This window comes from Colius striatus, chromosome 9 (assembly GCF_028858725.1).
Source record: "Colius striatus isolate bColStr4 chromosome 9, bColStr4.1.hap1, whole genome shotgun sequence".
Classification (NCBI taxonomy): Eukaryota; Metazoa; Chordata; class Aves; order Coliiformes; family Coliidae; genus Colius; species Colius striatus.
Genome location: NC_084767.1, coordinates 21,544,920 through 21,561,060, shown reverse-complemented (window position 1 = coordinate 21,561,060; position 16,141 = coordinate 21,544,920). Strand labels below are relative to the sequence as shown.

Below are 16,141 nucleotides of genomic sequence, written 5' to 3'. Positions count from 1 at the left end.
TGCCCCTCTGCAGCAGAGTAAGTGCGAGTGCCACTGCAGGAGCTTCAGATGAGGACAGCGAGGCTTGGCAGAGGCGAAGTAAAGCCAAGCTTCAGTTTGGCAGCAGCCCAGCTTGGGAGGAATTGCCATGAGCCATGTTACTCACCACTGTGGGGAGAGATGCTCGGGCAAGTACACTCAGTTTTAGCCACACGGTGACTCCAGATTATGCTCTGGCTGAGGCAGAAGTGGATCCTAGGTGATGCTTGCAGATGTATTCTAGAGTCTTTGATGGATTCTGTTCTCACCAACCCAAGCAAGAGTCGATGCCCCTCTGTATGGCTCAGCAATGGGAAAGAGAAAAACTGAGGAGTTTTCTTGCAGTCTGAAGACTGGGAAGTACTCTGACTTTAACAGCTCACGGAGATGCTCCATATAGCCCTCCAGTCTTAAATTATCTTACCACAGCAATCCTCGTTCATCCCCTCCAAGATCTGTAATGCAATAAAAGAAAGTTTCTGATGACAGAGGCTGGGCTTTGATCCTACAGCTTTCCTGCAGATCTGTGCTTAGTGGAAAGATTTGCCACTTGGCTACAAGTGGACCTCTAGAGGAATGTACAGACAAAATGAAGATTTTTTTCCATGAGATAGCATAATCCGTGGCCTGTCCTTACATAGCAGTACCTGGGCCATTTCACTGTGGATGAAAACAGGAGGCTTTTATTCGAAATCTCTCCTGATCCTCAGAAACCTCCAAAATCCCTTCTGTAGCCTGTTATGTTCAAAACTGCTGGGGATAACTTTGGTGAGAAGATCCTGTGCAGTGCACAGTGGGATACATCACTGCAGCTTGATGTGCATCACTGCAGCTTCTGCTTGGACCTGCTCAGGCACTGGTGAGGCCACTGTGGTGAGGAGCAGGATGCTGCCCTGGATAACACTGCCACAGGAGGAGGGCTGGAAATGCATACGAGTTGCCTCCGTTGCTGCTGGGTCTGGCTGGCTGCTCCCAAGGGCAAATGCTACCGTGCAGCTTGAGGACAAGATCTCTGGAAACTCTGTGGTTGCTGTCTGAGACAGATTTATGACCTCTGGCTCCTCCAGATCTCAGCACTCTGTCCAAAGCGACCACTGCCACTTGTCTCACTAGGGCATGGGAAATCTTGGCCACAATGATGGTGTGTTGCAGCATCAGCTGCATGGTCATCAACATCCCAGCTTTGATTGTGATGGACCAAACCAAGTCCTGAAGGTGACCCCCTTCTGGCAGTGAGGAAGATGAGAGGAGTTAAAGAGCTTAGGCATCGTGATAGGTCACTCAGATGGGCTGTTCACACCTTCTGGTGCCTGTGCTCACAATGCCACGTCACAGCTCCTGGTGCTCAGCAAGGCTAGTATAACTTCAGGGCAGACTGTCAACATGCAAAAGCTCTCAGACTGAAAAGAAAGCCACTGCACATGGGGGGGGGTGGCATCTAAGGATTAAAGACAGGTCCATGAGTGTACCTCCCCATCTCGCTGCACTTCGAGGTCTCATCAGGGTGATTTCAGGAGCATCAAGCTTGGGTCCAGACCGGGCAATGCAGTTTGCAGAGAGCCGAGTGAAGGCGGAGGCAGCGGAGATCTGGGAGGTGACTTAGGGGCCCATGCCTTGGCAGGGGATCTCCCAAACCTCAGGTTGTCCTTGTTGTCCATTAAACCCCGGTTTCCCCCATGTCCTCCTGTCCAGAAACGCGGTTTGCCTGGTGCGGGAGTTGCTGGCGGTGGCCCCGGGGGCCGTGCTCCGTCGGGTGCTTTCTAACGCTCTTTTTGCCGCTGTTTCGGGAAAGCTGTTCTAATGTTCTCTCTCCCTCTCCTTGTCCCTTTTCCTAGTCCCCACCAAAAGGTGCCACCATTCCCTACCGCCCAAAGCCCGCCTCCACCCCTGTCATTTTTGCAGGTGGTCAGGTAAGAGCCGACCCGCTTGCAGCCTCCACTGCCAACCTCAGCCTTTTGCTGCAGCACCAGCCGCTGCCCGTTAGTGCACTCAGGTTTCTTGCCTTCTGACTTGCATGGTGTCATCCCATCTGTTGCGTGCCACGGCAGGTGGACCGAAAGCTCTTTGCAGAACTGCTGGCAGGTTGCAAGCCCAGGCAAACGGCACAACTCCTGTGATGGCTGCTGGAGGATGAGAAAAGAGCCAGCCCAGGGGATGAGGCATTAGATCTGCTGGGCACTCACGCGCCAAGGAAAGGCTGGAGTTTGTTTTATGAGACTCAAATTCAGTATTTGCCATTGGTTACCAGTGTGGAGGAGAAGATGCAATAAGCCTCATTGAAAAAGAGGCCGTGGCCATGCTCTGGCAGTGGCTCCAGTGTTCATCTTCTGGCATCTATAGCCCAATTAAAACCCACTTTGTGTAGCTGTAACTGATCCGAGATAGGAAGGGCCTGTCCCAGCCACTCTGGGATGCTACTGAGCCTCTGTTCAAGGCAGCTTCTGTGAAAGGGTCATCTCTATCACTGGTGCTTGGCTGGCTTGGGGTGCTGCTTTCCCCAAAACTGCCGTAACCTCTGCTGCAAAGCTGGATGTCAGCTCTGCCCCCAGGAGGGCCTCAGTGACACTGTGCAGTGCTCAGTCTGCAGGCTTGCAGTCACCCTGTGGTACTTCCAGAGACCCTTGGGATACAATGGGAGATTTTTTTTTTTGCGGGATAACCTTTTCACACATATGCTACTGGAGCCAGCAGTTGTTCTGCAAACAAAAAACAGATCCTGCGGCACATGGCTTAGGAAGGAGCAGCAGAGCAGGCAGCTGCCCTTAAGAAGGGGAGCTGAACCATTGCATTTTCCACTTAACCTGCTTACCTCACCTGATGACCAAGGACCTGCCTCTGGACCCCACTATACCATGGGGTACCGGCATCTAACAGGAGAGGTCCTTTCCTAGGAGCTCCAACAGCCAGGTAGAGACAGCACCACAAATGGCTAATGCCATCCAGACCACTTCTACACTAGTTATTTTGTTTCTAACCAATCATAATAAATAGCAGAAAGACAAACTAAGGATGGGAGCAAAGCCCAAAGCACAGGCAACACGCTGAATTAGCATCCCTTAGTCATGGCCAGCATCAGGAGGAGTATGACGTTGGGTCTGAGCAGCTGTCCTGGGAAAGAGCTTCGAGTCCAGATGCTTGGTGAACTTTTCTTCTCAAAAGGGAGAGTAAGATGGAGGCAGTGTTTCTCTGCTGGCAAACAGTTGGTGTCTTGCACAGAAGTGATGTGGGGAGAAGTAACCGTCTCTGAAAGAAGAGCTCTTCCCAGCCACCCCTGAGGCAGTACTGGCAAGTCCCTTGGCTCTGCCCAGGGGATGGCACAGTGCGGGTGGGCAGAGGGCCACTGGGTGGGCTGAGGAATGCAATAGCCAATGGCAGCAGCCAAAGGGACCAGCCCCATTGCCACTGTGCAACAGCAGCCTCTGCAGAGGCCAGGGATCACACAGGCAGGTGCTGCCAGGTGGGTTGCATCTGTCCAAGACACCTTCCTGCCTTTAATTAGCTTTTTCTAATCAATTTTTGTAATTAAAAAAAAAAAAACAACCAACCACCTTAAACCACCAGGCAAGACTGAACTTTCTAGCACAGTCTCTGCCACGTTGCTTTGGGCACACTTGGCCCCCTTGTGTGGGGGTACTGCCCGTTTGGTGTGTGGGGCTTTGCCTCCTTCCCCTGGGATTTCATGAGGTTCCTCACACAAAGCACTTTGCAAGTGATGTGACAAATTTGCAGGGCTGATTTTTCTTCTTTTCCTTGGCTATCCTTACTCTCCCTTTTCAAAGTGTTATCCGTCTCTTTTGCCATTTCAGAATCATCTGAATAATGTGTCAACCAGTGGGATACGTTTTGCTGTCTGGTTAAGTCCTAAATATTGGGCTCTCTGTCTCCACAACAGTGCTTGCTTTCAGAGTATTTGCAAAAGAGAAAAGACTGCAACCAATGATGGGGGAAACACAAAACAATTGGCTTGGCAGACATCTGCATGGATGTGTTGGCTGTAGCTGGTGAAAGGCATTGCCGTGCAGGCAGCCTGGCCCCGACACCAGCACTGCGCTGCCCCGCTGCCTTCTGCACTCCAATGCCCTTCCCCCCAGCAGAGCACTGGAATGTACTGTGAATGTTAAGAGCTGCGCACCTGAAAATAAGGGGAGACTCACTGCACTGTCCTCCTTGCTAGGAGTTTGGTGTGTGAAGGGCAGCGGTGCTGTTACCACATGTCTGCTGCACAGAATACCCTGATTTGATGGATACCTTGTACAGTGAAGCCCAATCTTCCCACTCTCTGCTACTCTGGCACCTTCAAAGAGCTATTTCCTTTGGAAAAGCCAAAGTTGGAAAAAGCCTTTCAAGTTGGGTAGCTCAGTGTGATCCAGCTTTGATCAGGGGGTTTACATCTCTCTCCTACCTCAAGGGCTTGCTGCCTCACCACCCCCTCCGAATTTAATGCCACAAAGAGGGCTCTTCCCTTGTGCTAGACATGGGACTTTGCAGGGCAACTAGTCACTGCACAGAAAGTGCTTCCCTCATCTCCTCCAGCCACAGAATCAAGCTGGTCAAGTAAAAATTGAAGATCCTGCATGCTGCTTTCACCAGCAGCAGAGCGAGGCACAAGGCGTGCTGATGGCAGAATGCTCGGCTCCCTGCTACAGGGGTACTACAGGGTCCTGGGATGAGCTGGAGGGCTGAGCTGCTCCCTAGCCCCTGCATTCACAGCATTTGCCCCCTGTTAGACAGAGAGGAGCCCAGCCTGGGGACAACTGCCTCCCACAGGCCTAATAACATCTCTGTTCTCTTTTTGCAGGCCTATACAATTCAGGGACAATACGCCATTCCACACCCGGATGTGAGTTTAATCCTTATTTTTCTTACACCTTTTTATGTCACCTGCATGTTACTGTTAATTCACCTAATATTAATATTAGACAATAATATTAATAGCATCTTTTCAAAGTAACTGGCCTTGTGTAGTAACACCTCAAATAGCCTTTTAACCTGTTAGCACTAAACTTTATTCATTCTGAGGACTTGGCCTGACGCTAAATTGTATGCATTGTTCAGTGCTATCCTTTTGTTCTGAGACAAATCATACTCTACGCATTTTGTGCCTCAAAATGATCAAAACGTGTAAGGAAAGGGGAAAAAAAAAGACTTTCCTCTCTTTTTCCCCCTTGACCTGCTGGTAAGGCCGGGGCGTGTTTAAGTGCTGAGTGTCTTGGTGAGGTGGGGAAAAGCTGGAGCTCCAGCAGTTCATGGTTTCTTGCGTGAATCCCGGGCAGGGGGATGTGTGTAATTGGGGACCATCCCCCAGGTGCAGGGCAGCAGGCACCGAGGTTGTGCCAAACACTAGCCACGTCCTCAAGAGGCATGGCAAGGACAGCTGCCTGTCACGCTGCCGAGTCTTGCCTTGCCAGGGGCTCTGTGCCTCCCCACTGGGTCCCAGGCTGAAGCTGTCACCCAGGTTTGATGCCTGTCTCTCTGGGTTTGGCTCGCTGTGCTCAGGGAGGAGGGGTATGGTGGACACAGCTCCTGCTTCGTCTTGCGCTCTTTGGTGGGGGGATGGACATTGCTCGCGCTCGCGCTGTGGACAGGTTTTGCTAATGCTCAGATCTCCCATGCCTCGAGTAGGTCGGGGAGCCACAGTACGTCTGTGGGGAAATGGCTGCTGGCATCTCTGCCCATGAAAGTAGCAACAGAAATAGAAACAAGCCTATTTGAAAGGATTTCTCTATGAAGAGCAGCAGTGGAGCACTGCAATGGCAGCAGCTCCTTTCCAGGCGGCTGCTCGGCTTCCAGGGCTGGCGCAGCTGTTGCATCGAGGAGCTCTTGGAAGAAGCTGGAAGTATTTCCTTTTGGGGTTTCAGACAGGATAGAGCATCCAGTGAGCTCCGCTGGATAGCCCTTCTTGCTGGCATACCTGTCATGGGTGACAAAGGGCCACTCTGGGGATGCAGCTTTGTTGTAAGCAGTGTGGTCTGGGTGGAAAGCCTTCTCCAGCCACCCTACACATGGGAAGAGTTTGCTGTAGCTCAGTGTTCCTCTTTCTGGTGAGTGCCTTGGGTATTAAATTCTGGGATTACTTTTTGCATGATTGAGAATGGAGCAGGGTTGTCCAATACCATGAGTGCGTGCTCCTTGTGGGAATGGCCAGGAGCTGTCGGCTGGATTTTGATCTTAGGAGCAGTGATTTCACTCGAATTAGGGGAGGTTTTGGCTTTCCAGGTGGCACCAGTGTGCATGTACTTTGAATAGTCCAATGTGATGGTTGCTCAGAAATAGTTGTGTGCACTCCTTAAGTGGAATATATATAAATAAACCAGTGCATTTAACCAGGGCTAGATCAATATATTCTTTGTCTCAGTTTTCCTTTGCAAGCAGTGTCAACAGGTTGGCATTTTCCTTGTTATTATATTCCTCTGATTGATAGGAATAAAATACATCTCACATCATTTGCTGGTCGTGTTCTGCTCTACTCCCAGCAGATTTGCTGACACCTGGAGGAAGTTGTTCATATGGGGGCCACACGCTCCACCCTGATTCTTAGAGCCCTCTCCCAAGGACTGGGCGTTTTAAACACTGCTCGGTGCAGAATCCAGCCTCAAGTGGAATTTTCGGGCATTGCCCTCACTCTCACAGGTGTCTGTGCTTAGCAGACACCTTTTGTAGTCCCGTGACTGTGGAGTGGGCAGAATTTTGAATGCCAAAGCTAAAATGAGAGCTCTTGCCTTGATTTTCTTCCCTGGGAAAAAGCCACACAGGTCCATGAAGAGCTTCAGTGTTGCCTGAGTACTTGTAAGCCATTTGGCATGCAATGCCTTCACAAAAGTTATAGTGGGAGATGAAAAGATGGCCACAGCAGCCAGGATTTGGGGATATTTGGGAGTGAAATAAATGTGGAGTGCAGAAAAGCTCCCAAATCAGGGCATGTGCCAGGCTGGCAGCTGAGGAGTTGTAACAGGGCATCTCTCTGGGTGCCTCGTGATGCTTGGCATAGCTGTGCTTTGGTCACAGTGCTGCTGTCCTGTCCTGTCCTCTCTCATCCTGTCCCTCCCAGCAGAGCCAGTGGGAGAAGTTCCTTCTCAGAAACACTCTAAGGATTTTGCTTTCAGAATGTTCCAGGTGTTTTGTGCACCTCAAGTGTTCATGGACCAGCCTTCACTTTAATGCCTAGATGTTGCCATCCTCTCCTCTGGCAGTCTTTTCATTGCTGTTACTACAGACGTTTTGCTACATTCCACTATCCAAACTATACCTTAAAAATATGCGAGTTCAGTTCAGTATTTGAAAGGATTTTGGTGTTTTCCCAGTTGGACAATGCAGGAGCCCTGCCCTGGTGTGTGGTTGGAGCCCAAGGGGCTGTGCCTCTGAGAGGTTCCATCAGGAGTCCTGTGGTGGGTCAGCTGGAGAAGGCCATGGATGCTGATGTCCCTGTTGCCCTCAGGAGCAGGGCTGTGCCCTATCCTATCTGCAGCTGACTCTCAGCAGGAACCTGCTGTAATGCATCTCCAGCTGGTTTTCTTCTTGTGAGGGGGAGACATGCATGCACCTTTTCTCGTAGGGTGGCTGACCTGTTCCCTAAGCTGACAGAGGCTGGAAGTCCTCACACTTCAGCTGGGCCAGGCTCCCTTGGATACCTTGTGGGGACTTTTAGGCATTCTCTCTCCCCACTGCCTCCCGCCAGCCTACCCCTGGTGTGCTCAGCCTCTCGAGTCTACTCTCCCCAGTGCTTCTCCTTCACTGCTGCTGCCCAGACCTCCCCGTGCTCCCTCCCCAGCCATGCTGCAGAAGCAAGATGGTTTTTGAGTATTATTTCCCCTTAAAATGTGGATATTTTAATTTCTGCCTCTCCCTCACTGGGAAGGGGTGCAATGAGCGATTTGAGTTTGGGAGATGATGTAATCCTGGCATCCAGCCCTCTGAGCACCTGAGAAATTGCTGAGTGGGAGGTGATAAAGACTCTCCTGCTCACCAGCAGACTTCAGCCCACTTTGCTTTGTTTTCTTTTGTTTTATTATCCTTTTTTTTCTCTTTTTTTTTAATTTGGAGCAGTGAAACAGAGCACAAAATGTATTCCAAACAAACTCTTCTCCATGCAACCGCTTGCTGAAGGGGCACGAAACCTGCCCAGCACAACAAGGAATACAAGGATCTGAAATACCTACTGGTCACAGCTGAAGCCCTTATTTTCCTACACTGCTAAGGGGCTTGGCTTGTAATGAGCCACAGTTTGTCTGTCTCCCAGTGGTGTTTCCCATCAGAGGTGCAGCATGGGAGCATTTTCTACGGGGGTAAGCAGTCACAACGTGGCTCCAGCAGCACACGGAGCATCTTCTGGTTGCTGGCACACGATGGCCACCAGCCTGGCCAATGCCTTTAAGATGGCTCCTCTGCTCTAAAGACACTCTGAAGTGAACAGCATCCTCTGGCCACAGGCTGTGAAGCCCAGGAGGGGAAGGCGGTGGCTGGAAGTGCTGTAGGCAGCGGCCGTGTGCCGAGGCAGCTGCTTGCTCACAGCGCAGGAGCTGAACGATTTGATGAGGCAACTAAGAGTGGGCTTCTTGCTGGTGTTGTACTTCAGACCCTGACCAAGCACTTCTGCAAAAGATTTGGGCTTTATTGCACTCTACCCAGGCCAAGTCCTTCTGCTAATGTTTTGGCCATGTCTCACCATGGCTTCCTGGTTTGGTTTTTTTTGTTTGTTTGTTTGATTTATTTTCTTTTTTTCCTTCCGTTATAATTTTGCTCTTGATTTTCGGTGTGACTCATTGTACTCTATGACAATAACCTTCTTAGCTCTAATGTCCCTCCTACCCCTCAGCAGTTGACCAAGCTCCACCAGTTGGCTATGCAGCAAACCCCCTTTACTCCCCTTGGACAGACCACCCCCGCTTTCCCTGGTACGTACCCACACACCCTTTCTAGATATCCTTCTCTTCTTACCTGTAGAGTTTCTCTCTCTTTCTAAACCCATGCTATTTATTAGAAACAATCAGGGAAAGTGAAACTGAAGTTGCAATGGCCACGGGGAAAGGTTAGGAGGGACACAGGACAGATATTTGGGGGTTGTAGTCTTCATGGGTAAGCTCTTGGCCGTTAGTGGTGCACACCTGGGCTGCTCCCACAAGGCCACGCTGACCTTGCTCCCAGCCTTGATGCCTTTCCTGGCAGAAGTGCTGGGCACTGGTCTCCCACCTGTGCCCCCGTAGAGGAGGTGGCATCTCTGGCGGCACTGATCCAGACCCCAGCAGGACATCCCCGCTGTCCCAGGGGGATGTGGCTCAGTGCCAGCCGGGGATGCCACCCCGATGTCTGTGGGGTGAGGTGTGGAGCTGGGCAGGATGGCATCCCTGCGAGAGGCAGGAGCTGTGACCACGGGAGCCACACTGGTGGGAGACCAGCCAGACTGGCAGGGCTCAGCAGCCTCAGCCCCAGGGCTGGCATGGCAACCAGCACAGCTCCCAGTGGCCTGGGGAGCAGATAGAGCGCAGGGGCTGGAGGTACTTAAAGTGCCTTTGCTTGGTGGTCAAAATGCCAGTTGGATATGCCTTTTCTGACTGTATGTTCATCATATTTTGAGCTTCCTAGATGAAGTGACATTGCTTATCTCCTCGAAGGCAAAAGCATTAAACCTGTTTCTTCTTTGCTCTTCAGGAGAAAAGCTGCCCTTACATTCCTCCGAAGAAGCTCAAAATCTGATGGGCCAATCATCAGGTAAAACACAAAGCTCCAGGGAAATAAGCAGGCTTCGGTTGAAATATATTCCCTCGTAGGACTGTGCTATTGTAGTATTCCGGGACAAATGGTGATGTTTGTGGAGAAGCTGGCAGGTGTTCTTGGTTGGCAGGGAGAGGCTGGACAGCACCATGACTGCCCGCCTCCCTCGTACAGCATGCTGAAAGGAAAGGGCCTGTGGTTTATTGCCTGGTTTTTTGATGTTCGCCTATAACTACTGCCTGGGTAAGAGAAAGACATCACTCATCACCCTTATCCTTTCCACTAATTTTGCATGAACTTCACTCAGAAACAGTACAAAAATGGCTGCAGGAACAGAAATGAGGCACAGTTTTAGCCATCTCCGAGATGTTCAGGGTGGGACAAGACCCCAAGAAGCCAAAGCATGCCTGTAGTCTTGGAGAAGCTTTTGTCAAATGTCCCACACTTTTGTCCATACATGCTGAACATGCTCATCTCTTATAACTGTCCACAGCTTAGAGGAGTTATCCTGAGGCCTGTGATCCCACCTGGGGAACACGGTACTCTGCAGGCAGCCGGGTGCATTGCACACATGCCTCAACAGGGCCTGGGGCCATCGCCTAGCCATGGTAGCAAGTGTAGCCCAAGTAACTAGACTAGAGCAAATGTAGATTTCATGATACTATCTTGTCCAGCCTTGTTACCTGCATGCCCTGCTTTGCCCTCTGCAATCACCCAAGGCACTTATCCTGCCCTCACTCCCCATGTCACAGCTGTGGGCACTGCAGGTGTGTAGTGCAGAGGGAGGAGCTGAGATAATAATCTCCAGGTAATGGAGAAGGACATGGCCATTCCTCAATGGCTGATGTAGTACTGTGATGCGTGCACCCCAAGAGCTTTCAGCAGCACCTGTTGGATCTGAGCCTGGGAAGGGGGGCCCTATCTGTGAGTCTGGAGAGCCTAGTTTGCATTTCAAAAAAAAAATCTCTGAGTACTTCATCAGTGCTCTGAGACCATCCCCCAGTGCTCTGCTCCCTTCATAAGACATTTTCTGCCATGCCCAGGCTGCTACTGAGCCGAGCCTTGTATTCTATGTCTGAGAGATGGGAATACCCACACCCTGGGGACAGGTCGTTGTGTAGGCACAGTCCCTCTGTCCCTAGGCTGTAAAGAGGTTTGATGTGAAAGATGGTCCAGGGCTGGTGAAAGATCTCTTTCCAGTGCAGTGTGCTGTAAGGTCAGCATTAGACATTACCCACTGTATAAGTCTGGGCAGGAGTTTTGAGCAGGCTTTGGTGTTAGTAGCACCAAGGAGAAGGTAGGGCTACTGAGTGGAGGATTTGCATCCCCATTGCCTACCTTCCTGTGTTTTCCCAAGTGGAAAGTGTGGCAGAGAGATCCCCTGCATGGGAGTGCCTGGGCAGCATACCCAGGCCTCACATCCCTGAAAGGAAGGTGCATGTGGGAAGGCACAGGAATCGTGCAAGACTGAATGGAGGATACTTAATCTTCTAATTTCTAGGCATGAATGGGATTGCAGCCTAAGGCTTCATTTCTGTCAATCTTTCTTTGACAGTGTCAGTACTCAGACAGACATCAATTCATACCTGCTGGGTTTTAAAACCTGACTGGCTGTTGCTGGCAAAACTGTATGGGAGCTCCTCGTCCATGGTGCAGAGGGCCTCGATGGGAATGCAGACCAACAAAGCTTGGCTATTGCAGCAGCAGCTGCTCATCACAGTTAAGCACGAGCAATTTGGTGCTGCTGCTGTCTTGTAGCAGCCCAACGTTTCCAGTCTCCTTGTGCTTCTTTACTCTGCATTTCCATATTTCTCTCCTTCCTTGGATACAGATCTTGCAGCATTGTGTCCTCTCGCACACACTGTTCTTCCAAGCCTTCATCAGAAGTTCATATCATATGGATAAGGGTTTTTTTGTAGTTACTGCAAATTCCTGTTGTCCGCCAGACAACTGGAGCTGCGTGCATGCAGATGTCCATGGAGGAGTGTGTCCTCTCTAGCCTGGAGAGGCTGGGAGGAAGTGTTTGGCTGTCTTTGCTCCCTGCCATGTAACTTTCAGGAAAGCGGGTTCTACATCTCCATATTAAATCTCCATACATAGGACACGGGGAAACAGGCACAAGTTGTGGCAGGGAAGGTTGAGATTGGAGATTAGGAAGAACTTTTTCACTGAGAGGGTTGTTAGACACTTGCACAGGCTGCCCAGGGAGGTGGTGGAGTCACCACCTCTGGAGATATTTCAAAGCTGTGTGGATGAGGTGCTGAGGGACATGATTTAGTGGTGTGCTTGGCAGTGTGAAGCCAGTGGTTGGACTCAATGATCTTAAAGGTCTTTTCCAACCAAATGATTCTATGATTCTGTTGCCTTTTGCATTTCTTGGTGAGTAAGGGAGACAGCCCATTGGTCCTGGGTCCAGCTAGCATGCATGCCTTAGCAATCTGGCTTAAATTCAGTGTACGCGTCTGTAGGGTTTTAACTTGTAAAGTACTTTGTAGGCTTCCCTGTGCCAGCGCCACTGGATCCCCCAGGGAAACCAGTTTTGGGTCACCAAGCTGCTGTGGTAACCCCGTGATTCTGCCACAGTGTCCAGGGAGGGCTGGGAGGTGCGCAGGCAGCCCTCCAGCTGGCAGGCTGTCTGCTTCAAGCGATGGGCATCCTGCCCCGCAGCCTACTGCAGCGTGGAGGATGGCTTTGTGGGAAGATGTTTTTCCCACCTCTCTCTGGTGACGGTGCAACGCAGCCTCCCTTGGAGCAGTTCCCAGCAGGATGATGGAGGGTGGGAAGCAAGGCACTCAAGTGCAGTGCCTGTCAGGCCAGCTTGGGGGATGCAGAGGAAGGTGGCAGACAGCTCCCGCAAGGTCAGGTAGCAACCATCTTCTTCCTTCTTGTCCCAGAGTGTGTGATCCTCTTCCCCTCCCGTTCCCAGAGCAGGACACAGCCTTTGCAGTGTTGACTGTTGCAGGAAAGCAGCGGAGTTCCGCCACGCTGCCTCTGTGAGCTGTAACCATTTTCCCTTGCATATGCCCAGGTTTGGATGCCAGTCCCCCGGCCAGTACTCATGAACTCACCATTCCCAATGATGTAAGTAAATCCAAGCGCTTCCTCCACATCTGTGTATGTATACATATATATATATATGCCTGTGTGTATATATATACGCTGCAGGCATATGACGTTGTTAAATGTGTTTAGAGATGCCCCTTCACCAGGTCCACCTGTGCCATGTGCAATCTGTTGGGGACCAGCCTGCAGTGTAAAGCACCCGTTGGCCTTTACCTCCTTGGTAGCTCTCCTAGGCGCAATCCTTCTTAATGCTCCTTTTCCAAGTGAACTCGGTGCTCATGAAACATGCCCAGTTGACAGTACTGGGAATGGGAGGGAGCTCCTGAGCCAGCCCCAATTCAACCATCATTGCTTAATCTAGCACTGGCTCAAGCCTAGTTCCCAGGGTGGGAGGGTGGTGTTGGAAAGGAGGTAAGTAAATAGAGTTTCTAATGCCACAAAGCGTCGTGCAAGCTGTTGGAGGATCGTGCGTCTTATCTTGGTGCCAGTGGCAGACAGCTCTTGGGTCTTGTAGATGGAGGTGTTGTGATTGTTGGAGGCAAGTGGACTGGATTATTTGCTGGGAGGAGGCTGGAGTCATGCTGGGTCCCGAGCGGTGCAAAGAGGATGCTTGGAGATGCTCAGGTGGGAGCACAGCTGGCACCTGGACCCAAGGGTCTCACTTGCTTCTGGACTGGCTGACTAGTTTCTGTGGGTCAATAACCAGTGGGCACTCAAGTCAGGATCAGGGCAAGTGGGAGGAAAGACTTCCAGTCTCTGGTCTCATCTCCATCACTTATAAGCATCTTCAGCTCGTCCTCATTAGGACTTCCTGGATTGTGTCTGGCAGCTGTTGCCACTTCTTCCTACTCTTCACCAGTACACAGGGGTGTGGGAAAGTTCAGTGAACCCAGCTGTGGCTGCCAGGCACCTCTGCTGCTGTGGAACACTTGTGAGGCCTTCTTCCACGCAAGAGACATGGCACTGAGACAGCTTCTGGGCATCTCTTGGCTGAAACCCTGTGAGGTGCTTCACCCTGGAGCCAACCACTCTGTGGAGGAGCCTGTGGGAGGTGGTGGCAGGGCTGGACCTGGGTCTGCTGCTGTCCCTCTAGCGAGAGGACCCCTCTCTCAAACACAGGGTATAGTAGCCCTGGCAGCAATGAGGACATCGTCAGGAATACCCAGTGACCCCTTGCAAAAGGGTGAGAAAGGATGCCAGGAGACCTCCCATGGCACCCATAGTACTTGGAGCATGCTTTCACCAGAAGCCCAGTTCTCATCAGACCTGTGCAGCATTAAATAGCATTGCCTGCGTTTTTCTGTCGTCAGAAAAAAATGCTTCCTGAGATCTGCCTACTGTCCTTTGGAAGGCTTTAAACACTCATAGCCAACTTCCACAGAAGTGAAGGTCAGGTTTTGGTTTCCTAAAGCACAAGGTCTACAAGCATGTGTTTGGTGTGGATCAGCTTGGGGTTGCACAGCAGTCCAAGGAAATCTGTTGATATCCATCTCACTGCTCCTCTGATGATCAGGAGAAACCTAAATGCCATTCTGCTTGGATGTTGCTGAAATCTCTCCAAGTATCCTCCAGGCTCCCCAGCACTTTCCCATCTGTAGGAGATTTTCATTTGCTGAAGCATCTCTTGAGTTTTTTTCACACCATGAAGACCAAGATGGATGGCTGTTGGGTCAAATGCCCCATGGCAGCACCCCCCCCCCCCCCCCCACCCGATGACTGATACCCTTCCAGGGCTATTGTGGGTGTGTTTTCAGGTCCCTATGGCACAAACCACGGTAGCCACATGTTCTGGCAACTGGACATGGGGTTTTGGAGGAGTAGTTATCTCCGCTTCTACAGACAGCAAAGGAAGTCCAGCAGCTGCCAAGATGAATGTCCCACACATCGAATTCACAGGTGCAGCCTTGGAAAGGGGCTCAAGTGCTGATGGCCGAGTAGGACATGTGGGAACACCTCATGACTGTGACATGCTGGACATCTCAATACACTGACAACTTGTGGAAGTGCTTGAAAGAACCATCTTTTGGTGGACAAATGAGCAAGAGCAAAGATGAAGGCCCTTGAGGAAATCCAAGATACAGAGGTCCGTTGAGAAAATTCAAGCCTCCAACTGGCTCTCATTGTTTCACCAGTGTGTGAAAGCTGTTTTTAAGTAGGATTATCCTCTTCTACTGTTGCTGCAGCCATGTAGTGCTCTCCTGACAGCGATGTGCATGCCAGTAAGCTTTTGCATTGCACTGAAAGAGCTGAAGGCGTAAAAGAGGCAGTGAAGGTGTCCCAGCAGGGTAGAAGCAGCATGAGATGGGTTGAGCAATGTGAAACCATCAGTGCTGTGTGGGGTTGCACCAGCTGATGAGGGAGCTCTTGGAGTTGGGCTGTCCTCGGGAAGGCATCAGGCTTGTTTTCCTCTAGTAACTTGTCCTGTATAACCGCCTTCCAGTCCATTGTGATTGGCAGAGGATAAGTGTGGAGTGCAGTCTGAAACATGACTGATTCCCACCCTTGCAAAACATTGACCACCTATTAGATCATGAAAATTACTATTCCTGAAATGAGCCCAGTATAACACACCCTTCTTGAAGCCCTGTGAGGTGCTGGGTGTTGTGTGCAAACAATTGAAATTTGCCCCCCCAGGAGCAGTGCAGGGCAGGCTGCTGGACGTGTCCTGGGAGGACCGTGCCCATGTACAGGTGGGATTCACCCCTGGGCTGCCCTTTTCCTGTTTTCATGAGCATTAAGGTCACTCTTGCCCCAGGGCAGAGGGAGGAAGGCTTCTGGCTGGCGCTGTGCAGTTGTACTCGTGTTCAGCCGGTGACTGCCAGAGCTGCCGCGTCTCAGACGTTCCCTCCGTGCTTTTTTCTAGCTAATAGGCTGCATAATCGGACGCCAAGGGACCAAAATCAATGAAATTCGGCAGATGTCGGGAGCGCAGATCAAAATCGCCAACGCCACAGAAGGGTCATCGGAGCGCCAAATTACCATCACGGGAACCCCTGCAAACATCAGCCTCGCTCAGTACCTCATCAACGCCAGGTGAGCCCCCCGCCGACCTCCGCCACCTCCCACCACAGCTGCCCCCATCCCACTGGCACAGCCGGAGCCACGCTGGCTCCCGGCACCGCGGGCCAGGACAGGGTTCCCAGGGCCAGCTGGGACAGACGGTGGCTTGCTCAGACTGCCGAGTGGGAACCAGGCGTCACCAGCAAGACTTCTCCCCCCAGCTGACACTTTGGCTGGTGACTGGGAGCTGCTTTGCTGCCGGCAGAGCAGCCGCGGGTTGCGCCAATTGCCTGTCCACACACCGTCCTTGTTCAAGGATTTTTGCTTGTGGGTGGCAAAATCGCCACCTCAG

At 51.3% G+C, this 16,141-nt stretch overlaps 1 protein-coding gene across 10 annotated transcripts in view; it reads left to right on the top strand.

The window, feature by feature from the left end:
- PCBP3 (poly(rC) binding protein 3) overlaps positions 1 to 16,141 on the top strand; it is a 59,933-nt gene that overhangs the window by 35,842 nt on the left and 7,950 nt on the right. For 2 of the 10 annotated variants that reach the window (XM_062002106.1, XM_062002107.1), the window contains exons 12-17: positions 1,854 to 1,928; positions 4,817 to 4,858; positions 8,831 to 8,909; positions 9,664 to 9,723; positions 12,755 to 12,807; positions 15,653 to 15,822. In XM_062002106.1, the coding sequence (XP_061858090.1) occupies positions 1,854 to 1,928; positions 4,817 to 4,858; positions 8,831 to 8,909; positions 9,664 to 9,723; positions 12,755 to 12,807; positions 15,653 to 15,822 (479 nt within the window). The remainder of the gene's footprint in view (positions 1 to 1,853; positions 1,929 to 4,816; positions 4,859 to 8,830; positions 8,910 to 9,663; positions 9,724 to 12,754; positions 12,808 to 15,652; positions 15,823 to 16,141) is intronic. The other 8 variants (XM_062002113.1, XM_062002114.1, XM_062002108.1 and 5 more) reach the window with 7 other exon arrangements.